Raw genomic sequence first — 20,516 nt, forward strand, 5'->3', positions numbered from 1 at the left:
ATCTCTCATCATCTAATGGTTTCCAAGTGTCTCCATAACATCAGACTAATTAGTTTACGTTTACTTAGGCTATATAGATATGTTTAAAAACTATTATCACTTTTCAAATAGGAAAATTGTGTTAAAATTTTTACCTCCTACTTATTCCAGTTATAAACATCACTTTCATAATCTCAGAAGAGAATAAGAAAGGTCATGCAGAATAGAGCAGTAGCTTATTTTGTGTCTTGCTTTTTAGTCTCAGTAGTATTACATTAGAGAGCTTAAATACCCAGGTGTCTACATCTGAGCTGATCTAAATAGGAATATAAGGGGAAAAGTTCCTTTTAAACTGGAAAAAAAAAAGAAAAAAAATATATACTTACCCTTTCCAAGCAGTAGATCTGCACAGGACTAACATCACATAGCAGCTGCCAAGGTCTCCTATTAGTACCACGTACTGAGGATCCAGGTGAGATCACCTGAAGTAGGGAACAACAGCTGCCAGGGCCTCGTGTTAGTACCATATACTGAGGATCCAGGTGAGATCACTTGAAGTAGGGAGCAAAGGTGATTTTCTTCTACTTCTCAGGCTATAATGTGCCTAGGCTGTGATTATTCCTAAGGCTCTGCAATCTGCAGAGAAATCTTCCTCTCTCCTGCAGGGCTTCCTTCCTTCCTTGCCCTGTAGCTCGAGAGCAGTCAAGGCTTAAGGAGCTGATCTTGAGCCTTGTCCTCATATGTTTCCCAGTATTGACAGTGGTAAACGAACACACAAGTACTTAGCAACAGTACTAATTTCTTGTCATCTTCGGAAATGTAACACTTTGGTGCATTCCAAAAATCTCTCCGTATTTCTTATACCTGTACCATCCATTTTCTTGTCATGCACTTGTGTGGCTGCTGCAAAGGATTTAGCTGTACACTGGCTGTTAGTGTCAGCAGCTGTCGTGCAGCAAAAGCTGCCTTTGACTCTTCTATTACAAGTTCTATAACATGTCTGGAGATGGGCCGAAGGAGACAGTTTAGGATCTGTGGTATGCTCTTGGCTTGCACATATAGAAATATATCTTATTATTCTACACCACCAAGTGGCCAGATTGAGCAGATATTGCAAAACACTGGTTAACCCAAGTGGGTCAGGTTATGTCATGGAAGTTCATACTGACCTGAACTAGCGGCTAGGAAAAAAAATTTGAATATAAAGCCTCATGTTTTGAAAGAAGGAAGTGTCACATTTTCTGCCACATCCCATAAGGTGTTCCTGAAGGTGCATTGTCAGAACTACTTCAGTTCTCATATCAGACAGAGCTCCTTGGTGGGCTGCACACCTGACACTCAGGCATGTTTTAAGTATTTCAAATTAGTAAGTCAAAACTGGTGGATGATTCTGTAAATATGAAGCAAATATTTCTGAGTATCAATGAAGTGGTTGTGTTAGAAGTTGGACAGGGCTTTGAGCAGACTGGTCTGGTGGGGTGTGTCCCTGCCTATGGCAGTGGGATTGGAACTAGATGATCTTTGGGATCCCTTCCAATCCAAACCATTCTAGGATTCCTTTGTTACGTTCTTTGTGCTCAGGAGAGTTCAAAGTCGGACCCTTATGTAGTCACTCTAGGGGTACAAATCAGAGCAAGGTCTGTTACTGGCCAACATTAATTGTCCAAAACCTCAACCTGATGTAACAGCTGATCCCAGATGATAACATTTCATATTTACATATCGTATTTAATATAGTTTTGAAATTGTAACAGGGAGGGAGTAGTCCCTCATTCTGTTTCTGGCAATATCAGTCAATGTATCAGGAAATTCCTTCTTTCAAGGACTTCTGCTTTCTGCTCTTCAGAAATCTTTGTTTGGGAGGGGAATTAATCCTACCCATCCCTACTGTACTCACCATATAACTTCTTTTTATCTATGGCATTCCAGTGAACAATGAAGCAACTCAGCTTCATTCTCAAGACACGTTATCTCCTTAAACCTTTAATAAAAATGCAGTCCTACAGTATGTTCTAGAGTTTTGTATGCTTCATTCCACCTATAATTTTACATTTAAAGCTGATGATAATTCAACAATGGGTGCCTAGTTTAGTCATTACAGATTCCCCTGATGATCTGTATTTAATGTTTTATCAGTCTGCAGATTGGGCCAATGTTTTCAATGTGCAAGTAGAAAACAAGGTTACAGCTGGTTCTGTAACTAATTTTCAAACTTTTTTAAAAATAGACACAGCATGTATTTAGTATATGTGAAAGTGTAAGTAATATTGGGCTAATGCAAGCAGGAAGAGATAAATGTATACATACAAACAGAAATGGCAAGAGTAATCTGAATTGCGAGTTACCTGTAAAAGTGACTATTATTTCAACTAAGCTCTTTACATGCTCCCCAAGCAATTCCATCAGATATGAGAAGCTTCAGAGTCAGGCAGTTTGAACTCCATCCCTCTTTTTTTTTTTTCTATTTTTTGTCTCAGTTTAGGGAAAGCAAATTTCTCTCTTCTTCATTAGCACACTGCAGGAAATGGAGGCATTGCATTGTACAGTGTGCAAGATTATCACAAATGGATCTATTTTAAAATAAAGAAGGGCCCTCCAAATAAAGAAGAAAACCTCCAGATAGCCGTATCATTGAAGGAAGGTTGGACAGCTTTGCTGAAATGCTGTTACACATGAAGCCATCAAAAAAGAAATAAAAACAAGTATGATGTCTTGAGATATGTGCAAACAATAGGCTTTCACTCTGATGAAGGCGGGAGAAAAAGATGTTAATGATCTGGGTCACTAGCTCTTGATCTTAAATAATAATTTCATAAATAGTATTTCATTAAATAATATATTGCAGAAGTCTCATTTTAGAGTGTCTCATGGGCTTGCCACTTGCTTACTGAATGTCTTTGTTACCTGAATTTCTATAGGCCACATGGATAAGTACTCACCTGGAGTTAGGAACACAGCTAAGTTACGTAGACTGTCATGTATTTCAGTGGAAGTCAGGCTTTTAACCTACCTAAATATCTCAATCAGTTTTTTGGCTTCTGAGAATTTAGGTGCCTAAATATTTTTCAGTGCCCAGTCCTGTAACCATATTCAGACAGCATAATTTCACCTGTGTCACTGTGTCTGGAAATTCATAGTTCCCTACTGCATGTGTTGCTTTGGTTCTGTGAATTGAGCTTTGGAGGCCTTTAAGGAACACTCTCTGACTTGGGCACATTTGGGATTGGACACAGGCCATGCACATAGAGCCTTAATGCTTGTGCTTCTTTTGAAAGTGTAGTTTTTTAATTGCAAACCCTGAGGTCACAGTAGCAAGTGTGCTCCCTGATGGACAAGGAACTGAGAAGCAAAACTGGGATGGAGGCATGTGAAAGGCTCAAAGGGGTTTTACGTCTGTGCCTCGCCATTCCTGATGTAATGCATGGCAATATGGAAGAACATGAGTAGGGATAAAAGCAGACATTGAAAAACTAAAGACAAATGCTGGAAATATAAATGGCCTCTGATTATTTAAATAAGAACAAATTAAGGAGGAAGAATAAAGAGGAAAGGCATTTTTCTGGAGTGCAGCAATGGCTGGAGACCTCTGCCACAACCAGAGTGACATTATGCTAAGCATGCTGCAAAGAATTAGCAAAAGGTTGTGCCAGGAGGACTCGCACACCAGATAAGTAAATCAGTCAAATATGATCATCCACATTTTACAGCTGATGCTGAGAAACAGAGAAAGATGAAGAAACTTGTCTGAGAAATTATTCCAGATTTGTCCAGGGCTCTGCATATATCTCTTCCGTTGAAAACAGTGCCAAACTGGGAGAAAAGTCTTGGCTACCGTCAAGGATCAGGAGGACCAGTGGAATGCATTCTCACGTCACCAGTCTGCAGCCCTGCAGTAGGGATGGAAAAACACACTGCAGGGGTCTCTGTATCAACTGATTGTGTTCGACCCATGGCAGTGCTCCACAGCAGCAGGCAAAGACAGGGCGATGCTCAGGTTAAGGATTTGCCAGTTTTAATCTTTGAAATGACAGCAGTTGAGGCATGATATATCTATAGGATCCCAAATGGTAAATGACCATTTGCAAATGTCCTTTGACTCCAAGACACACAAGGCTTTAGCGCCTAAGAATTGCTCTAAATTTAGATTGAAAGTTCCTTCTCTCTGATGAGGTGGCTGCAGGAGGACACCACTGCTCATGTGCACCATTACAGAGTAACTGTGCCATTGCCTGGCACAGTTTTTAATGGTAGCTGTTTTTAATGGTATGTTTTTTAATGGTAGTTTTTAATGGTAGCTGGAAGCTTTGTAGGCCACCTCCGATAGACCAAAGGTACACAATAACATGACAGATTCATTCAAAGTCTTCCCTCAATTCTGTGCCACACAGTTATTTCCCTTTTCCACCTCAGAATATAGTGAAGGTCTTTCCTCAAAACTATCCCAGGTCAAGCAGGCAAAGCTGGATGCTTTGCTCACCTTCTCTGCTTCACCCACAGGATCCATATGTCATCCCTGGGATTAAACACTGACACCAGTTGGAGTCAGTGAGAGTTTTACAAATGAATTTCAGGGCAATGAAGATTTCATCCTTTGTTCATCCTGTGCTGGCTGGGCTAATGATGTTCAATTAGAAACCACTCTTTGTTCTAGTGCAGTCAAGAGGATTTTTGCCAATGATTTAAATGAGCATTGGGTAAAGCTTATGGCTAAATCCAGTCGTTATGCAGAAATCCATGGATCCTACTGAATTGCTTTTCTCCTAGTGAAATTAATGGGAGCTGCATGGGAACATCTAAGGGAAGATTTAGTTCCTGTTTGTAACAGTATGTTACCCTCTGATACTGGTCTTGCTTTCAAATGTTTACTGTTGAATCCGTGTATTTTTGGTTATGTCTCATTAAGAACATAATACAGCCTTGGAAAGTACATTCTGAAAGGGTACAACAACAGGATTGGGATTAGTGTTTGTGAGACACTTTTAACTAGGGGAAAATTTCAAATTCAATTTATGGTAATGTCAAAGTGCAATTAATATATAGGCAATGATAAGGGGAACATGCAGAAGTACACATTGCTAGCACTACATCAACAAATAAACTTTTGGTGCTAGTAATTAGGTACAGAAGATTATTATATGTTTAATTGACTAAGTGACAATTTGGAATTACATCTAGTCACATTTAATTGGATTTGGAATCTCTAGAGGACAGGAAATGGAGAGCAATGTGGAGAGGCAGCCATAAAAGCAAACTGATTTTCTGAAGTCTGTTAAGACTCTACATTAATATCCATCGCACAATAGTTTTTTAATATCCCTCAGTCTAAAAAGAGCAATGCAGTGATTGTCACAGACAGCGGGAGTACTAAAGCATACTCCATTAGGTAGCAAGATGGCTGATTACTTTTAGTTTGTTTTGTTGGGCTTTTTTTAAGATATAGTTTAATCAAAGTTGAACTATGAGTTAGCCATAGACAAGTAATAAGCTCAAATGGCCAAGCCACAGGGTGTTATACGTGTTGATGCTGTCCTAGAAGAAATGTACATGCACGTAACATACATCCTCCACAAATACTGTAAAGTAAAAAAAAACCAGACTAGAATACTGTATAGCAGTCATTAAATATTTTCTCAAAGTAAAATATGGAAAAGCTATTAAAAGAAAATCTAGGGATGTTTGCTTGCAGATAGTTTAGCTAGCTAAAAAATATTTACTAATGTTTATCTTACTGAAGTTGCACAAAGACTGAAAGTTATGTGTAATCTTTTGATCCAAACCTTGTGTTACACTCTCTAAGAATTACCTCCATTAAATATTGCTATATACATCCTTCCCTCCCTGTACACTCATTTATTCTGCTTTTGTCATCAGGAGCGCCATGATCGCTGACTATATCTACTGGCTGACAGGAGGCACTGAGCAGCATACAAGCAAGCTCATCAAACTGTATTGGCAGGTAAAAATTGATAGCCCAATGAGGAAGGAGGTGCCTATCTTACTATTAAGACCAAAATGAAGGATTACTGCTTAAAAGACTGCCGACAAAGGTAGCTCTTGGCCACATCAATCAGCAGGACACTATATAGTACTACAGTATTTATAGTGAAGTAGATCTTCTTGGACTAATTTTAAGGGCAAAATTCAAGGTTGTTAACCCTTGTCTCATACTTCAATTTTATGGACTGCTATAAAATTTAATTCTGGATACTGTATAGTTCCCTAAGCTATTTTTTTGTGAAGTCTTCCTACCTTAGTGACACTTTTCTTTTGCAATTTGCATGATACTAATCTTCTGACACCTTTCCAAACTCTTCAACTGGAAGGGGAGTTAAAAATTACTCTAACAAATGGTCTCAGAGAAACCTAAAGTGCTCTGTGAAGGATGGTTAGGTAACACCCCAGTCCACAAAGATTACTTACGTGGGGAGTAGACTATTGACTTCAATGAAATTTGTCTCTGGAGCTATTTGAGATGGCTGTTCAGCCCCATCAGCTCAAATTTAAGTTTAAGGGTACCCCCTTCTGCACTGAGGAGAGCTCTCCTACAAACCTGGAGGTTAATGGATGCTAGATAGTTTGCTGGGAGACACTTACTGCTGCGAGAGCTTACCACTGCCACTGGTGCCCCAGCCTTCACCCTGCTAATTTCAGTGTGAGCAAGGTGCATTTCAGAGGGAGTGCAGTGTTTGAGCTCCAAGTGTTGGAAATCCCTTCTGTCTCCAAGAGCAGACCTTGCCCTCGGGTCCTCCTTGTCCATACAGGGGATTTAATGATACTAGGAACAATATATGTCCCTAGTGATAAAATTTCAGATTCTGATTCCATTTGTGGGTTTGTTCTGTGAGAACATCTGTGACATCTGTACTTTATGTGAAGTGGTGCAAAATATGTCTGACATGAGCCAGGATAATAAAGATCAGAATCTGGTATTTTATCTTCACTTCCACTGTAAATTATTCCTTTATAAAACTATTCTTAGTTGCATTCTTATTGGTAAAATTGAATAAATCTCAGTCCTGGGAGCTGCTGAATTTCAGTACTGCTGTGAGTGCAAAGTGCATCTCATTCAGAGAATTACCCACTGGGCTAGTGTTTGCAGTGCCTGTGAACTTTCTTATTTGCTTTCCAGCAGAGAATTTCTTCTGTACAGAACAGTTTGATTTTTTTTCCCACTGGGTCAGACTCATTTAAAATCTTGAGTTCACAAACAGGTTTCATGAAGGGGTCATTTCTTCAAATGGAATGTCTTTTTTTGTCTCTTAACACTCATATCCATTGACTTCCCTTCTTGATGTCATGGACATGAAGCTTCAAAGAATAAACCTTTAAAGGAGGAGCTGTCATAGCTGTCCTCTCCTCCAGGGGTTCAGACTCTCCTGCTAGGTAACACGGCCCACAAAGTGGCATGAAGGACAAGGTTTATCACAGTGTCTCCCCATAGAGTCTAAACCAGAAGCTGTGGCTGGGCTGAGATGGAAACAAACCAGAACTGAAGTGGGGCTACTGAATTGCTTCCAGCCATTCCCATCATATTCCTAGATAGCAAGGGCCAAAGGATTTTGGCAGTGGTAGGACTCTGGTTCACCTCTGCTTCACTCCAGAGCTCGTGTGTTGAGAGTTCATGTGTGGGTCTCCCTGGATCCCATAGTACCTAGAGGCTCCTCCATGCTGTTTGTGCCCCATTCTCTCTCCTTCTCTGCCTTTCTCCTGAACCTAAGTTGCTGTCATCTTTCTCTGCAGAAGCTTTGAAATGTCAGCAGAGATCTAACCATTTGTTTGATCCCCCACCGTGCTTGATTTTCACTGGGAGACTGAGATTGCTCTGCAATTTTGTGCCTTTTGTGCATATGCCTTAGCGTGGGCTCAACTAAGGAGTCAGCGGTATCTATATGCTGACACACAGGCAGTGGAGGCAGCTGGGTGCCCAGTACCGCTCCCACTCAAGTTAATAGCTAGCACTTAAGAAATGCTGTTCATGAAGATATATCCCCAGCACCAGTAGCAACTTTTTCCTTCCCAAGCTGATGAGTTCTGTGCACTCAGCATCAGGGGTGACTTCAATGTCATTAGAGCACACAGCAACAATTATGCAGGATGATGTAGCATGTGACACTGCACTGGGACTTTCCACCACAGAGAGACCAAGCAGAAGTAACATAATCTTTTTTATAAATATTCTCTCTATTTCACGGTGTAAAGCTGAAAATAGCTTGTCACAACTATACATGCTCATGCGCCTTTGTAACCAAAGCAACAGCTATTGATGCACGCTTTTCTTGCTAACTACTCCTCTGCCCCAGAGCTTGCTAGCATTGGCTCACAACCATGAGCAAAATTTTCTGAGGAAGAAGGGGATAGACGGTGAACAGGATGGTTTCTTTTTTACTTTTCGGAAAAAAGATTTTTAGATTAGATATGTCACTTTTTGCTTTGATCAATGGGTCATGTATATAATCTTCTGGTGTGTCATTGACTACTTTTGTTTCTTCTATTCATGATTCTTTTAACTGCTGGAAAAGGCTTTTCCTCCTCACAGCCTGCCTTCTGCTTCTTTCATGGTTTCAAAACATTGTAAGACCACTCCAATCCTGCAGCTGACATCTTTACTGCAAAAAAATCAGGCCTTTAATTCACATCTGCAAAGCTCCTTATTATTTATCCTACTTCTAAATCACTGTTTTTTCTCTCCTGATCTATTCCTCATGCTCAGAGCCATCTTTATCTTGTATCTCCTTTGGTTTTCCTCTCCTGATTTTCGTTTGATGCTTCCTTTTGAGCTTCTTCTATCCTTGACATCTACTGCTCTTTTTAAAATATCCTTCAGTTGCTGTCCTCCTCATTATTAACTTTTGCGTATTTCTTCTTCAGCAGCAGTAATCTGTTCCATGTGACTGTGTACCTCGTCTTATGCAAACTGCAAGGTTCAGACTGCCAGATTTTTAAGGCCAGATGGACTCATATTGATGAATTAATTACCTGACTTCCTGCATAACAACACCACACAACTGCACCGTTACCTTCCTACATTGGTGCCAAAAGAAGAAAGCAGAGTCTGGTTTTGAGAAAGTTACCCAATCTCCATTTAAACAGTTTAATAATGGGCTATTTAACATAGCCCATCTCATAAATTATTTGTTTCATTATTGCCCCCTGTTTCTTTCCCAGTTTACAAACTGGGATCTTACACGTCCAGTCCAAACTTCCAACAATTTATATTAAGCATTCTTCTCTGAAAACTTAAAGAACCTTTAGTACTTATAATCTTCTCCCTGTACATGCACCTATGGATCATGATCAAGGCAACTTTAAATATTCTTTTTGATTAGCTTTTTGATTAGCTTTCTTTGATTATCCCCTTTAAAATAAATCATCTATTTCTGGATCTTCTGTACAGTGATATGTAATATCTAATGCCCTATGTTGGTTTTGAATATTAATACCCACCTTCCATTCCAGTCTGAGATAAAGGTATAATACTGATGAGAGGTGAAAAAGTAATTTGCATTGGATAATATTATTCTGTAAGTTGGGCCTTTTTTTCTGTTCTAATATTTTATTCTGTGGCTTGAATATACATTCTAAGTTAATATATGATCAAATGGATGGGCTTTTTTTTCAAATCCACTACAGAATATGCTCTGGATGATTTGTGTATTGGCTGTTAGGTTAAAAATAAGTGACTTAAATAGAATTCATCACAATAAAATAATAATGCAAAAGTTATTAAATGCATTATGGTTGATACCTTCAAAGCAGTAGCAGCAAGACAAAGTTTAAACTTACTGAAGTAAGGTCCCTAGCATTTATTGTCAGCAATGTAATTTCTCAACTGGTAATATTAAAGCAAACAATAGGCTTGAGATATTTCATCCCATAGAAAAAGTCCTTCTCCAAACTGTCCAGTTTTACTCACACTTCTGAAGTCCTGTTTCTTTTAGCCGTTATTTCCAATGGCTAAAAACTGCAATATAAGCTGGATGTTTTATTCCATGAGTAAAAATACATCACATGGATACCTCAATGTCAAAAATGACCAATGTTCTCAAACTTGAACTTTGCAAAAATCTGGAAAGTCACAGCCTGACTTCACCAGTATCTGGCACTGACACCTTAGTGTAAAGTGCCTTTATTATTGAATTTATAAATACCTTAGACTTAATTCACTACTACAAATTTAATTGCTCTTATTATTCCATTGTTAAAACCATGTGGCCTATTTTATATGAAAGGTTCAGCTCTAGCATCTGCTATATACTTCCAGCCAAAGTCAATCCCATCTAGCCTAAGTCTTCTACTAAGTGACGTCGCACCAGCAATGCACGCTTAGTGCAGAAACTAACAGAACCCAGAAAGGCATTTCAAAGCTTGTAGATTCATATCTGTAAGCTTCCATATCCACCTGTACTAAAAGACTTAATTCCATAACGTAGCCAATGTGTATTTGCTACAGCTCAAATGGAGACCTTTTAGCTTTAGTTCCTGTTCAACCCCAGCGTTTTGGCTAAGATTGCAGCCATCACAGAGCTGCTCCTAGCACATAGAAAATACTGGCTCTGTGACTGCTGCACGTGGAGCTCACAAACTTGTGTGTCTGAGAACATTTCTGTCAGCTAAACTCAGTGTCACAGATAAAGCTTCCAGCAACACATGCATTGGCTGACATGGAGGTTTGGGTATTCATTTGTTTTGCTGTCTTGATGCTGTTGTGAACATCAGGTGCTTCCATTTCAAAAATCTTTACTGTTGCAAGCACAGAGAAATACACACATCACACAATAAACCAAATGATAACGCAACCCTGCAAGGTGGCTGAACACCTACAGTGCAGCGATGAATGCTGTCAGCTCCTTTAGAACTCAGCTTTATCTCACACCTTGTGGAGTGACAAGCCAAGTCAAGAAACTTAAAAGGAAAAAGCTCTTGGTAGCCAAAACCTCCTCTGCAGTCTCAGCAGGTGACAAGACCCGTCAGCAGTCCTGTGTGCTCACACTTGACCCGTGTCCTGCTACAGAGCGTGAGGTTTCCAAACTGGCAACGGCAGGGATGTTTTGCGATCCTCCTAATGGAATGACTGATAAGAGCTGACAGGCAGCCTCTCTGGGCAGCCTGGGCATCATAGCACTAAAAAAATATATTTCTCATTAATTCTCAGGGCTATTTTAGCAGATCTTGCTGTGCCACACTTCACTGCAGAAAAGTCCCTTCTTTAATTAAATCTGGGGAAAATCCCATTGAGGTCAATGACTGTTGTGTATACAGGCAGAAGTGTCTAATACCTGTAAGCCTATATTGTCTCAGAGGTCTGGGGAGCTTGTTACTGCTTTAAGAATTAATTTTGAATTTTCTCATGTGAGAAGAAGAGATGACATTTCTCTTACCTCTCTCCATAAAAAACAATAGGTAATCCTCCCTCTTCTATATGGCCATTTTGAAGGACAACACTTGCCTTGAAACACTAAGCTTTAAATTTTCTGATGGAAAATTGGGATATAATGATTTTCCTCATCATGCACATTAGAATTATAAAAAAGAAATATTTTTTTGGCCCATACGATCAGTGTTCTTAAGACAGTGCATTGGTATCCAGGTGATCTCAGCGCAGCTTCTGACCAGTTCATGATTTTCCTATGTTCTCAGTGCATCATGGATGAAGCAACTTGCTAAGATTAAAATTATTAACACTTTTTCAGGGCAGAATGGGCCTCTTCCTACATACACCGTTTCAGGGATTCAGACCATTCTGGCTTCAGAATATACTATTTTTAAGACATAGCACTCGGCTGCAAAAAATCAGCTTCGTTCTGTTCTCAAATAAAAAATACAGAGTAATTGAAAAGGCAAATAAAATAACATAACAGAGAGTTTCTATCATGTTGATACTGATTTGGGAGCTTTTTATTGCTGTTGTTATTGCTTATATTTCCATTCCAAAAACAATTCCACATGTACAAAAGCAAGGAATTTAACATTTTTCTTGTATTCTTTCTTCTTTAATAATATCTACCTCCACATATTTTCTACCTACTTCTATTTTTCTGGTACTACATCATACATGGTAGAATAACTGTTGCTTGAATCATACTTACGTTTACATGGTAAGAGAAATTATTAGTTTAAATGTCACAAGTATTACAACAGATGGGTTAATTGTCTCTAATTGCAGGAAAGATGGATTTAATACTAGCCAAATGTAATAGGCAACACATACCTGATTGTAGTTGGTAGCTGTTGAAATCCCACTATGAAACCCTATTAGGGTTTTAACTGTTAACAGAGGGCCATAAATCATGTCTCAAAGATGCTCAACAGGAGCAACCTGGCCAGCAAAGCTCCAGATCATTTAAAAAATCTACGGGGTAGCTCAAAAGTAATGTACGTATATCACAAGTAGAATTTTCAATTCATTCTGGCTTTTGCTGGGTTGCAAAGCAGAGCTTTAAGATATACAAAAGCCTGAGAAATCAGTGCAGAAAACCAGCTATTTTGTGCTGTTCTCAAACCTTATTGCAAAGGTCCTTAAGAAGTTACACATTTAGTATCCTCTTCCATTTTTGTATACTATCTCTTTCTCTGAGGAGATGAAGCTACAGGCAGAAGTTTGTGTTCTCAGGATCATTGCTGGTTATGTGGCTTTCCATCTGCACATCTGCTCTTGAAGAACTACAAAGGACATCACACAAAAATAGATAAAGCCACTTTCCAGAAACAACACTAGATAAAGTCAATTTGTCTTCTACTAAATTAGCAGCTATTCAGCCACATAAAGTAGCATGCTATTGCAATGATTCAGGCATGATTTTCACTGCCCCTTTGAACAGTGCTGTCCATTTTACAGCCTAACCACATCAGTCACCATCTCTGGCTGGCTGATTCATCTTTTCACATTTAAGTCAAGTTTCCAAAATACGCTGAGCTTAGTTCTAGGAAGAAATGACATCTCCTTCAGTTACTTTCTGCATTTTAGTTGCTTTTTCTATTTTTTTTCATCTTTTTTTTTTTCTCTTTTGGGGCTAAAAGCCCTGAAACCCCCTACAACAAGTATCCCACCTTTCTCCCAGGGCTGTTTCGTTGCCAGGCTCAATCACTGCCTCTTAAGCACTTGCCTGCATCAACAGATGGATGCAGCATCCAGCTGTTGTCCAGTGGGTTCCAACTACATTCACACAAAGCACTCAAGCTATGTTCAACTTTTAGCTCTGCCTGTCTGAGTTAAGATGTCCTTCTGAGCCCAGGTTACCAAAGCTATTCAGTTTATAAACCCCTTTCACACAAGAAAAAACCCTGCCATTTACACTATGAGCCACTGCTGACATAGTGAGAGCCATGTGGAGCTGGCCCAACACCTACTGAGGACTTGTGATGGCAAAAGGCTTCTCCTAGCACTGGAAGGTCACTCCTGCTGCTCAGAGCAATCCCAGTGAATTTTGTTTTGGGATTAGGGCATTTCTTACCACAAAACCTCTCATCTTTAAGAAAGGGGTGATATTAACAAAACTGGTTAAAAGCTGTGGTTTTGGCCAATAGCCCCACTTACAGGATAATTAGCCTGTTCACAGGGCCGGTTCTTTGATCATAGAAACATAGAACAGTTTGGATTGAAAGGAACCTTAAAGCTCATCCAGTTCCAAACCCCTGCCATGGGCAGGGTCACATTCCACTAGACCAGGTTGCTCCAAGCCCCGTCCAACCTGGCCTTGAACACTGGCAGAGACAGGGCAGCCACAGCTTCTCTGTGCAAACTGTGCCAGTGCCTCACCACTCTCACAGTAAAGAATTTCTTCCTAATTTCTAACCTAAATCTACTCTCTTTCAGTTTAAACCTATCGCCCTTTGTTCTATCAATACTTGCTCTTATAAAAAGTCCCTATCACATTGCCCCATTGCAGATTTATGCCTGCCCTCTGTCTTGAAGCTAGAGCTCCTGCCTGGGATGGCAGCAAACTGTAATCTGAGCAGTAACAGGGGCTCACCTTGCCAATGCTCTGGATCACCTTTGCAATGTAAATATAGCCTCTGTTTCATTGGTCTCAGAGTTGCTCCACCATAGCAAAGAAACACCCCAATCCTTCACATTTACCCCTGTGCAGAGATGAAAGGATAATATTCTCAGTTTGCGGCAAGTGAAGCAAAAGTTGAGGACTCTCGTGACACTCTCCATGCACATGAGTTTGTGAGACTAGGGCTTGTGGGTAGAGCACTTCCCTGATCTAGAATTGTATTTCCACATTTGTGCTCAGTCCCTGCTTTCCCACCAGCCAGCATCACAGACAGGGAGTTTCAGGAGCAGCCTCCAGCTTTTTCCACACTCTGTGTGTTTTGGCGGGTTTCTCTAATGAATAGCAATCTCTTTGGAAGGTTGTAAAGAATGGATTTCTTTTCTCCCAAAATATAAAGAGATTCTTAATAGGGTATCAAACAGGCCTTGAAGCCTAAGGTAACCCATTCGCAATACCTCTGCCTTTCAGAAGTCAGCAGAATGCACAGATCTATCACTGTGGTGCTCTGCAAATCCGCTTTCAAAATACACTGCATACAAAATAACTTGCAGACTTAAATACGTTAATAACTTAAGAACCTGAATAAGCTGATATTTGATGTGACCTATATTAATGGGGAGGCATTACATGGCAGATAAGCAGGAAGTTCTCATCTATTGTATAATACATTATTTATTCATACCACAAACATACTGAGCAAAGGATATGCTCTTGCATTCTGTATACTTATTTTTCCTCCAGAAAAAAAAAAAAAAGATATAATAAAAATGATGTAAGAAGATCATGCTGGTGAGAAGATATTCATATCACAACAGAAACAGACTTAGTGGCAGAGCTGCCAGATACTTCTTTATGGTTGGAAAGATATAGAGAAAAGCACATAGGCTACACCACTGTGCACCCACAATTCTAACTACCAGCCTAAGAGTGGAAGCCATTCATAGAAGAGGCTAATGGCTTTACCCTGACTCATATCGTTGCATTAATAAAAATCATCTGCAAAAGCATCAATTCCTGCTGTACTGTAAATGAGACAGTGGCTGAGTGTGCACTGCAGCTGCAAGATAAGGCACTAGAAAGACATCTAAATTTTGGCTTATTCTAGATGTCAAGATAATTGGATTTTCCAAATTAAACCTTTCTGTAGTTAAAAAGGACTAAGGGTAATGACTGTAGCAGGGAAAGCTACTGTCACTGTTATGAAGAATTTTTTGCTGCAGTGCCATATTTCTTCTATGTCTGCTCTAAGCCCACAAAATGGCAAGAACTTCATAAAAATATTGAAGTAGTTATATCATTTGCCATCAGAAGTTGGCATGGGAAAGCTTTGTTTCATGTGCATCTACCTATTCATTTTATGAGCTCTTAACAGGATTTTAGTGGGTGGTGAAGGGACAGTATAAGGTTGTTCAGGCTAAAGTTTGAGTTTTGTTAAAAGGTCTGTGAAATGTAACATTACTACATATGATAGAATGTAAGGATATTGCAGGGGCAAGGTGCTCAGAGGAGTATGTGGGGTTCGGTCAAATATATGTTTAAACATTTGATCATAACAAACTTTTATTTAAGAATGTCTTTTGGCTTTTTAATTGTCATGATAGCAATGTACCTCCCTCAAACCTTTTGAATGATTGTATTTCATGAAGGAATTAGTTGGTATTTTAATAGAAGTGCTGACAATATAAATACTCCTTGAGACACTTTGTCTCCAGATGGTTTCTCTGAAGACTTTCTCTGATACCCCACACTTCCAAAACAGGGATATAAACCTCCTGACATAGCAAAGTATGAGTCAGTCCCATAACTACAAAAAGAAATCTTCCCTGTCATCAGATTACTCTACAGCCTCTTCTTGAGCTACTTTTACATCTTTGCTGAAGCAATAGATTTTGTCCACTGCTAAGATAAACCACCAAATTCAGTGAACTCATGTCAGTCATAATCCTTACATTATCGTACGTTGCTAGAGGACCTCTTTCTTATAGTTAAAGGTCATCTCAAGGATTTCAGTTTTTCTAGCTCTGCTGGAATTGAAGGCTAGAATGTAACATCATGTGATGAGATGAGATAACATTGCAGAGCTCACTTGCAGGATATGATAAAAAAAAAATCATCTTTCTTTATCACCTTTATCAGTTTAGCAGCTACCCACATGCTCATGAAACAGCCTGACACTTCTTCCACTCCAAGGCCAGAACAGCAACGTCCTCCCTGATGCATCTGAGAGGATGCTGCAGAAAGGACCCTTCAGATGAAAATAAACCAAAGCATGTGCAAATGGGGAAGACAAAAAACCCCACAGTTGTCCTGTCCTCTCTGCAGGAACTCTCTTGAAAGTCTGTTGGAGCCCTTGCAGTCCTCTCCACAGTATGACTGTATCCTGATGCATGGTGTACAGCATGACAGATGATGTTCTGTAGGCATTCCTGTTTCCTGGACACATTGCCAGATATCCATCCACACGTATGGACTTCAGTGCATAAAGGCTTAGCAGAAAAATCCTTAGGGATTTCATCGTATAAAGTTTTCTCCTCCAAAGTTTTTATGGGCTTAAGTTTTATATCCTGAAAGACTTTACCCCATAAAAATCCAAGAGGATAATAAAACAAATAGCATCTATGTCCAGGGTCAGTAGCTTGGGGAAAAAAAATGCTCTTGGGTAATAATAATACCTTCAGTAGCAGTATTGACCAGAAACTACAGACCTATTCTTTTCCCCATTGGCTGACATTTTACCGTTATTGCCCTCTGCTGTGCAGAACAGCCATGGGTACATGGCAGTGCAGAGATATTATAGCCATGACTTTGAGCTGTTCTTGGGAATGATAAAGCCAGAAGAGAACTTTTCAGGCAGAATACAGAGCTTGTCTGATCCAGATTAGGAAATGGCTGCCAATCTATAGAAAATAAGCAGAATGCCCAATATCTCACACAGAATAAGGCTGACCTCATTCTGTGCCTATAGTTACATATGAAATTCAGTAAAACTTGAACAGGTAGGCCTCTATTTTTTAAAAAAATGTACCTTGGAAAGCTAGATTGGTACCATTGTTTTGCTACTGATCCTCTAAGGGCCCTGGATGACAAGATACTTAAAGTCCATAGAAATACAAAATCCTAAAATCACTTCCTTATAAATCAGTGCAGACTAGTAAGTATTCCCGCTGGGAGGAATGGGCACAGGATCCATTCATGGACCTCCAAGCTCTTGGCAGGAGGACACACTTGCTATTTTCTGGTCTGATATCTCCAAATCTGTGGCATTAACCGTGGATAACACAGCTGTACCCATAGAAAATTGCAACTCCTTCTCACTGGGAGGGAAAGCTAGTACTGCCCCAGGTGGTCATGATACTTTTGCACACATCTGAAGCTTTTTAGTGTTCCAGGGCTACACGCGAGCCACTCCAGACTGCTTCCATTCCAGTAAATGCAGGACAATGGGCTGACTAAATACTGTAATCTAAAAATATAAAGAAATCCCCAGTGACACCTTTGACATCCAGGTAGAGTATTCAGTGTAAGAGTACTCCGGATGCATGTATGACAGCCTATCCCAATATCTGCTTTAAACAATTCTATAGAATTTCCGCATACCCCACACCAATAAACAGAATGTAAATAAAGTGGCGTAAGGCTGTATTAGAGGACCTGTTGTCTAAAGCTATTAAAGAGAGGACACAGGTATTTAACTAACTGGCACTCTCAGCCTTCCATTCTGAGTTGGTGGAAGCAGTCATCAGCTAAACATATGACTCATGGAGGCACGCTGTTTCTTAAATATTTTTACATAGGTGGAGGATAGACAGGAGAATAAAAGGAAGGACTTGTCAATAAAATACCAAACTAGTCCCATAATGATACCTTCAGTGTATAAAGTGATCTTGGAGATTCATGCATCCTGTTAAAAAAATATCTTTTCCTCTCATACTTTTCTGACCATCTCTAGTAACTTTCCTAAGTATTGTCACTATTAACCATGTTTATCCTATTGCTGAAACACCTTAGTGAAGCCTTGCAGTTCTCCCAGTTTCCAGAAAGGACTGCCCATGTCAAGGAAACAAAATCTTTTTTAGCAAACAGATGCAGCTGAAGCGGCACTGAATGTGGTCTTAGCCAAACCCAACCCAGGAGGAGCTGCAGTTCAATCTCTCTTGCACTGATCAATAAGAATACTGAGCAAGGCTGTTTCCAGGCTTGTAGCTCCTGGCAGTTCCAGCACCAGTTCATTGGGGTCCACTAAGTGTGAAATCCACCTCTGCATGAGACCAGCACAATGCATCATCTGAGTCATTTTTAAGGGATGACAAGGTTCATAAGCTTCATGTTGCCCTCTGCACAGAAGTGAATTTTACTCAATGCAAATGGTGTTTAAATGCAATATTTTAAGACTAATATTCCGTATAGGCAGTGTCGAATTCATGCCAACCCAGGGGGTAATATGAATGCTTTGTATTGTTTAACCAACTCCCAAGGACTGAATAAAACCCTCAGATGAAAGATGTGACCTTCAGAGAGCATGGAATCACTTTTTCTTTTCCTCTAAAAGATAATTTATCTAATACTTTTCTCTTCATTGAAGATATAGACTAGCTGCACTGAAAACTGTTTACAAATGTTCTTTCTCCATTAAATGGATTTGCTGAGTATAGATAGGCAAGTGTTTTCTGGAACTAATTTAAATTCTCATCTAATTAGTATTCAAGACCAAAATGTGTTATCTTTGCATGACTGTGCAATTATTAGAGGGGAAATATAATCTGTGAAAGTAATTTTTTTTAATTTTTTTTTTCTAACTAGCCATGAACAGACATGTAATATACAATTTTTTTGCCTGTTTTAGGCTATGATTGAAGAAGCCATCACTAGAGAAACATCTTTTTCGGTTATGTACACACCACTTGGGACAGAAATCAAGGCTGATGAAAGAAACAAGTTAAAGACCAGGTTTGCTAAAAAGCACCCTGATTATGTGGAGCACATATATACAGGTAACAGCAGATTTCACATGTCCTTAAGCTCTGTATACTGCTGCTTAAGTGGCTAACTTACTTAAAAAAGAGTTTGAGAGAGTCTGAAGAGTGAGCTCCAGACGTTTCTACAGTTCAGGAGGGGAGGGAGAGGGGAAATAAATATCTAAAATTTGCTTTATGATTGCCATGATTTAGGTAATCAAATCAGTACTTAGGCCAAGTACAGACTTTACACTGCAAATCCCATAAAGATGATTTTTATCCATGAAACCCCATGTTTGAATTGTTGAATTTCATTATTGTAACTAATATTTTATTCAAACGTAGATTTGCAGTGCATTGCAGTGACAGTGAGACCCAAGCTCATTCCCATCTCTGTGGGTTTCCATCTGTCACCGATGGCCGTCCCTGCCGCAGGGGCTTCACTTTCCAAAATTCACTTTCCCTTCTATGAGCGCCAATAGACTGACTGACACTTTTAAGAGCATTTCAGCTGCAGGAATGGGAATAGATAGCCAGGTTTCCTTTAGCCTGTTGAATACAAGTAGAATCAGAGTGAACAAGGCCTTTGCAGAGCCCTTTGTCATGTCCTGGCAGAGTGAACTCAAATAGCATCTCCTGAAGTAAACAGATGCTTAAATTCTGGTGACCACAGCCTTATTTCAGGAGGAACAGGAATGACATTTTGGCAAAAGAGAGGCAGGCGAATAAAAGGCGTTTCTTACTACCATTAATGTGGTGACTTGGAGCATAGCTGACCTTGATAATGTTTGACCTTGAGTTTGATTTAGAAATGTAAAGGGAAAAGTAAATGTCTCAGGTGAAATTCTGAAAATCCTCTATCTTCGTCACACAAACTGAATGTGTAGCTCACCTTTTACTGCCACTTCCAGCAGGGTCACGCCAAGGGCTGAGGTGCTGCCTGCTCCCTGCAAGAGCTAGACCCAGGTCAGACAGCTTCATCCTTGCAGCACTGCTGAGCCCCAGCACTCAGCAGATAAATAAGGCTTCCAAAAGGACACACACTGCGTCTTTGGGGAAGAAAAGAATACCTATTTGTAAAACATAAATAGGAATTAGGAAACCAAATGTTTACCAGAAAACTCTGCAAATATTGAACACAAGTAAACTCCTTTTGTTCATTTTTGTTTTGCTTTAAGGAAACCAGTATAAAACTAGATTGTGTCTTGCAATTTGCAGACCACCCATGTACAGATTTCTGGCAGTAGCTTTGGGGTTGTTCAAAGGAGGAAAATAAGGACTTACCTATCATGGTGGTTGTAGAATCCTTGTCTACTGTTTACTTTCTAATATGATTTTGTGAAGAATTTCCTGGGACAAAAGTATTGGCATTAAAAGGAGCATAAAATAAAACTCCCTGAATCTGATTTTAAAAAAGATAAATTCATATTTCACATAACCCCCTCAATTTAGTTGAGCATACTCAAGTAAAGAGTGAGACTTCCAAAAGCACATGAGCAGAAAAGGTGTGCAAGTGCTACGCTGAAACTCAGTTTGTGTTCATAAATCAGTGAATGACTCTGAAAGTGTCATCAGCCATTTTTTC

The 20,516-nt window shown here is 39.6% G+C and overlaps 1 protein-coding gene across 1 annotated transcript in view; it reads left to right on the top strand.

Annotated features, from left to right (window-relative positions):
• The window catches only part of SPATA16 (spermatogenesis associated 16), a gene marked incomplete at both ends in the record, with an annotated part of 66,814 nt that overhangs the window by 32,501 nt on the left and 13,797 nt on the right, over positions 1-20,516 (top strand). Inside the window, 2 exons of the mRNA XM_080624006.1 lie at positions 5,851-5,935; positions 18,820-18,967. Coding sequence (XP_080480132.1) covers positions 5,851-5,935; positions 18,820-18,967 — 233 coding nt within the window. The remainder of the gene's footprint in view (positions 1-5,850; positions 5,936-18,819; positions 18,968-20,516) is intronic.

Source organism: Psittacula echo (genome assembly GCF_963264785.1).
Source record: "Psittacula echo genome assembly, chromosome: 7".
NCBI lineage: Eukaryota > Metazoa > Chordata > Aves > Psittaciformes > Psittacidae > Psittacula > Psittacula echo.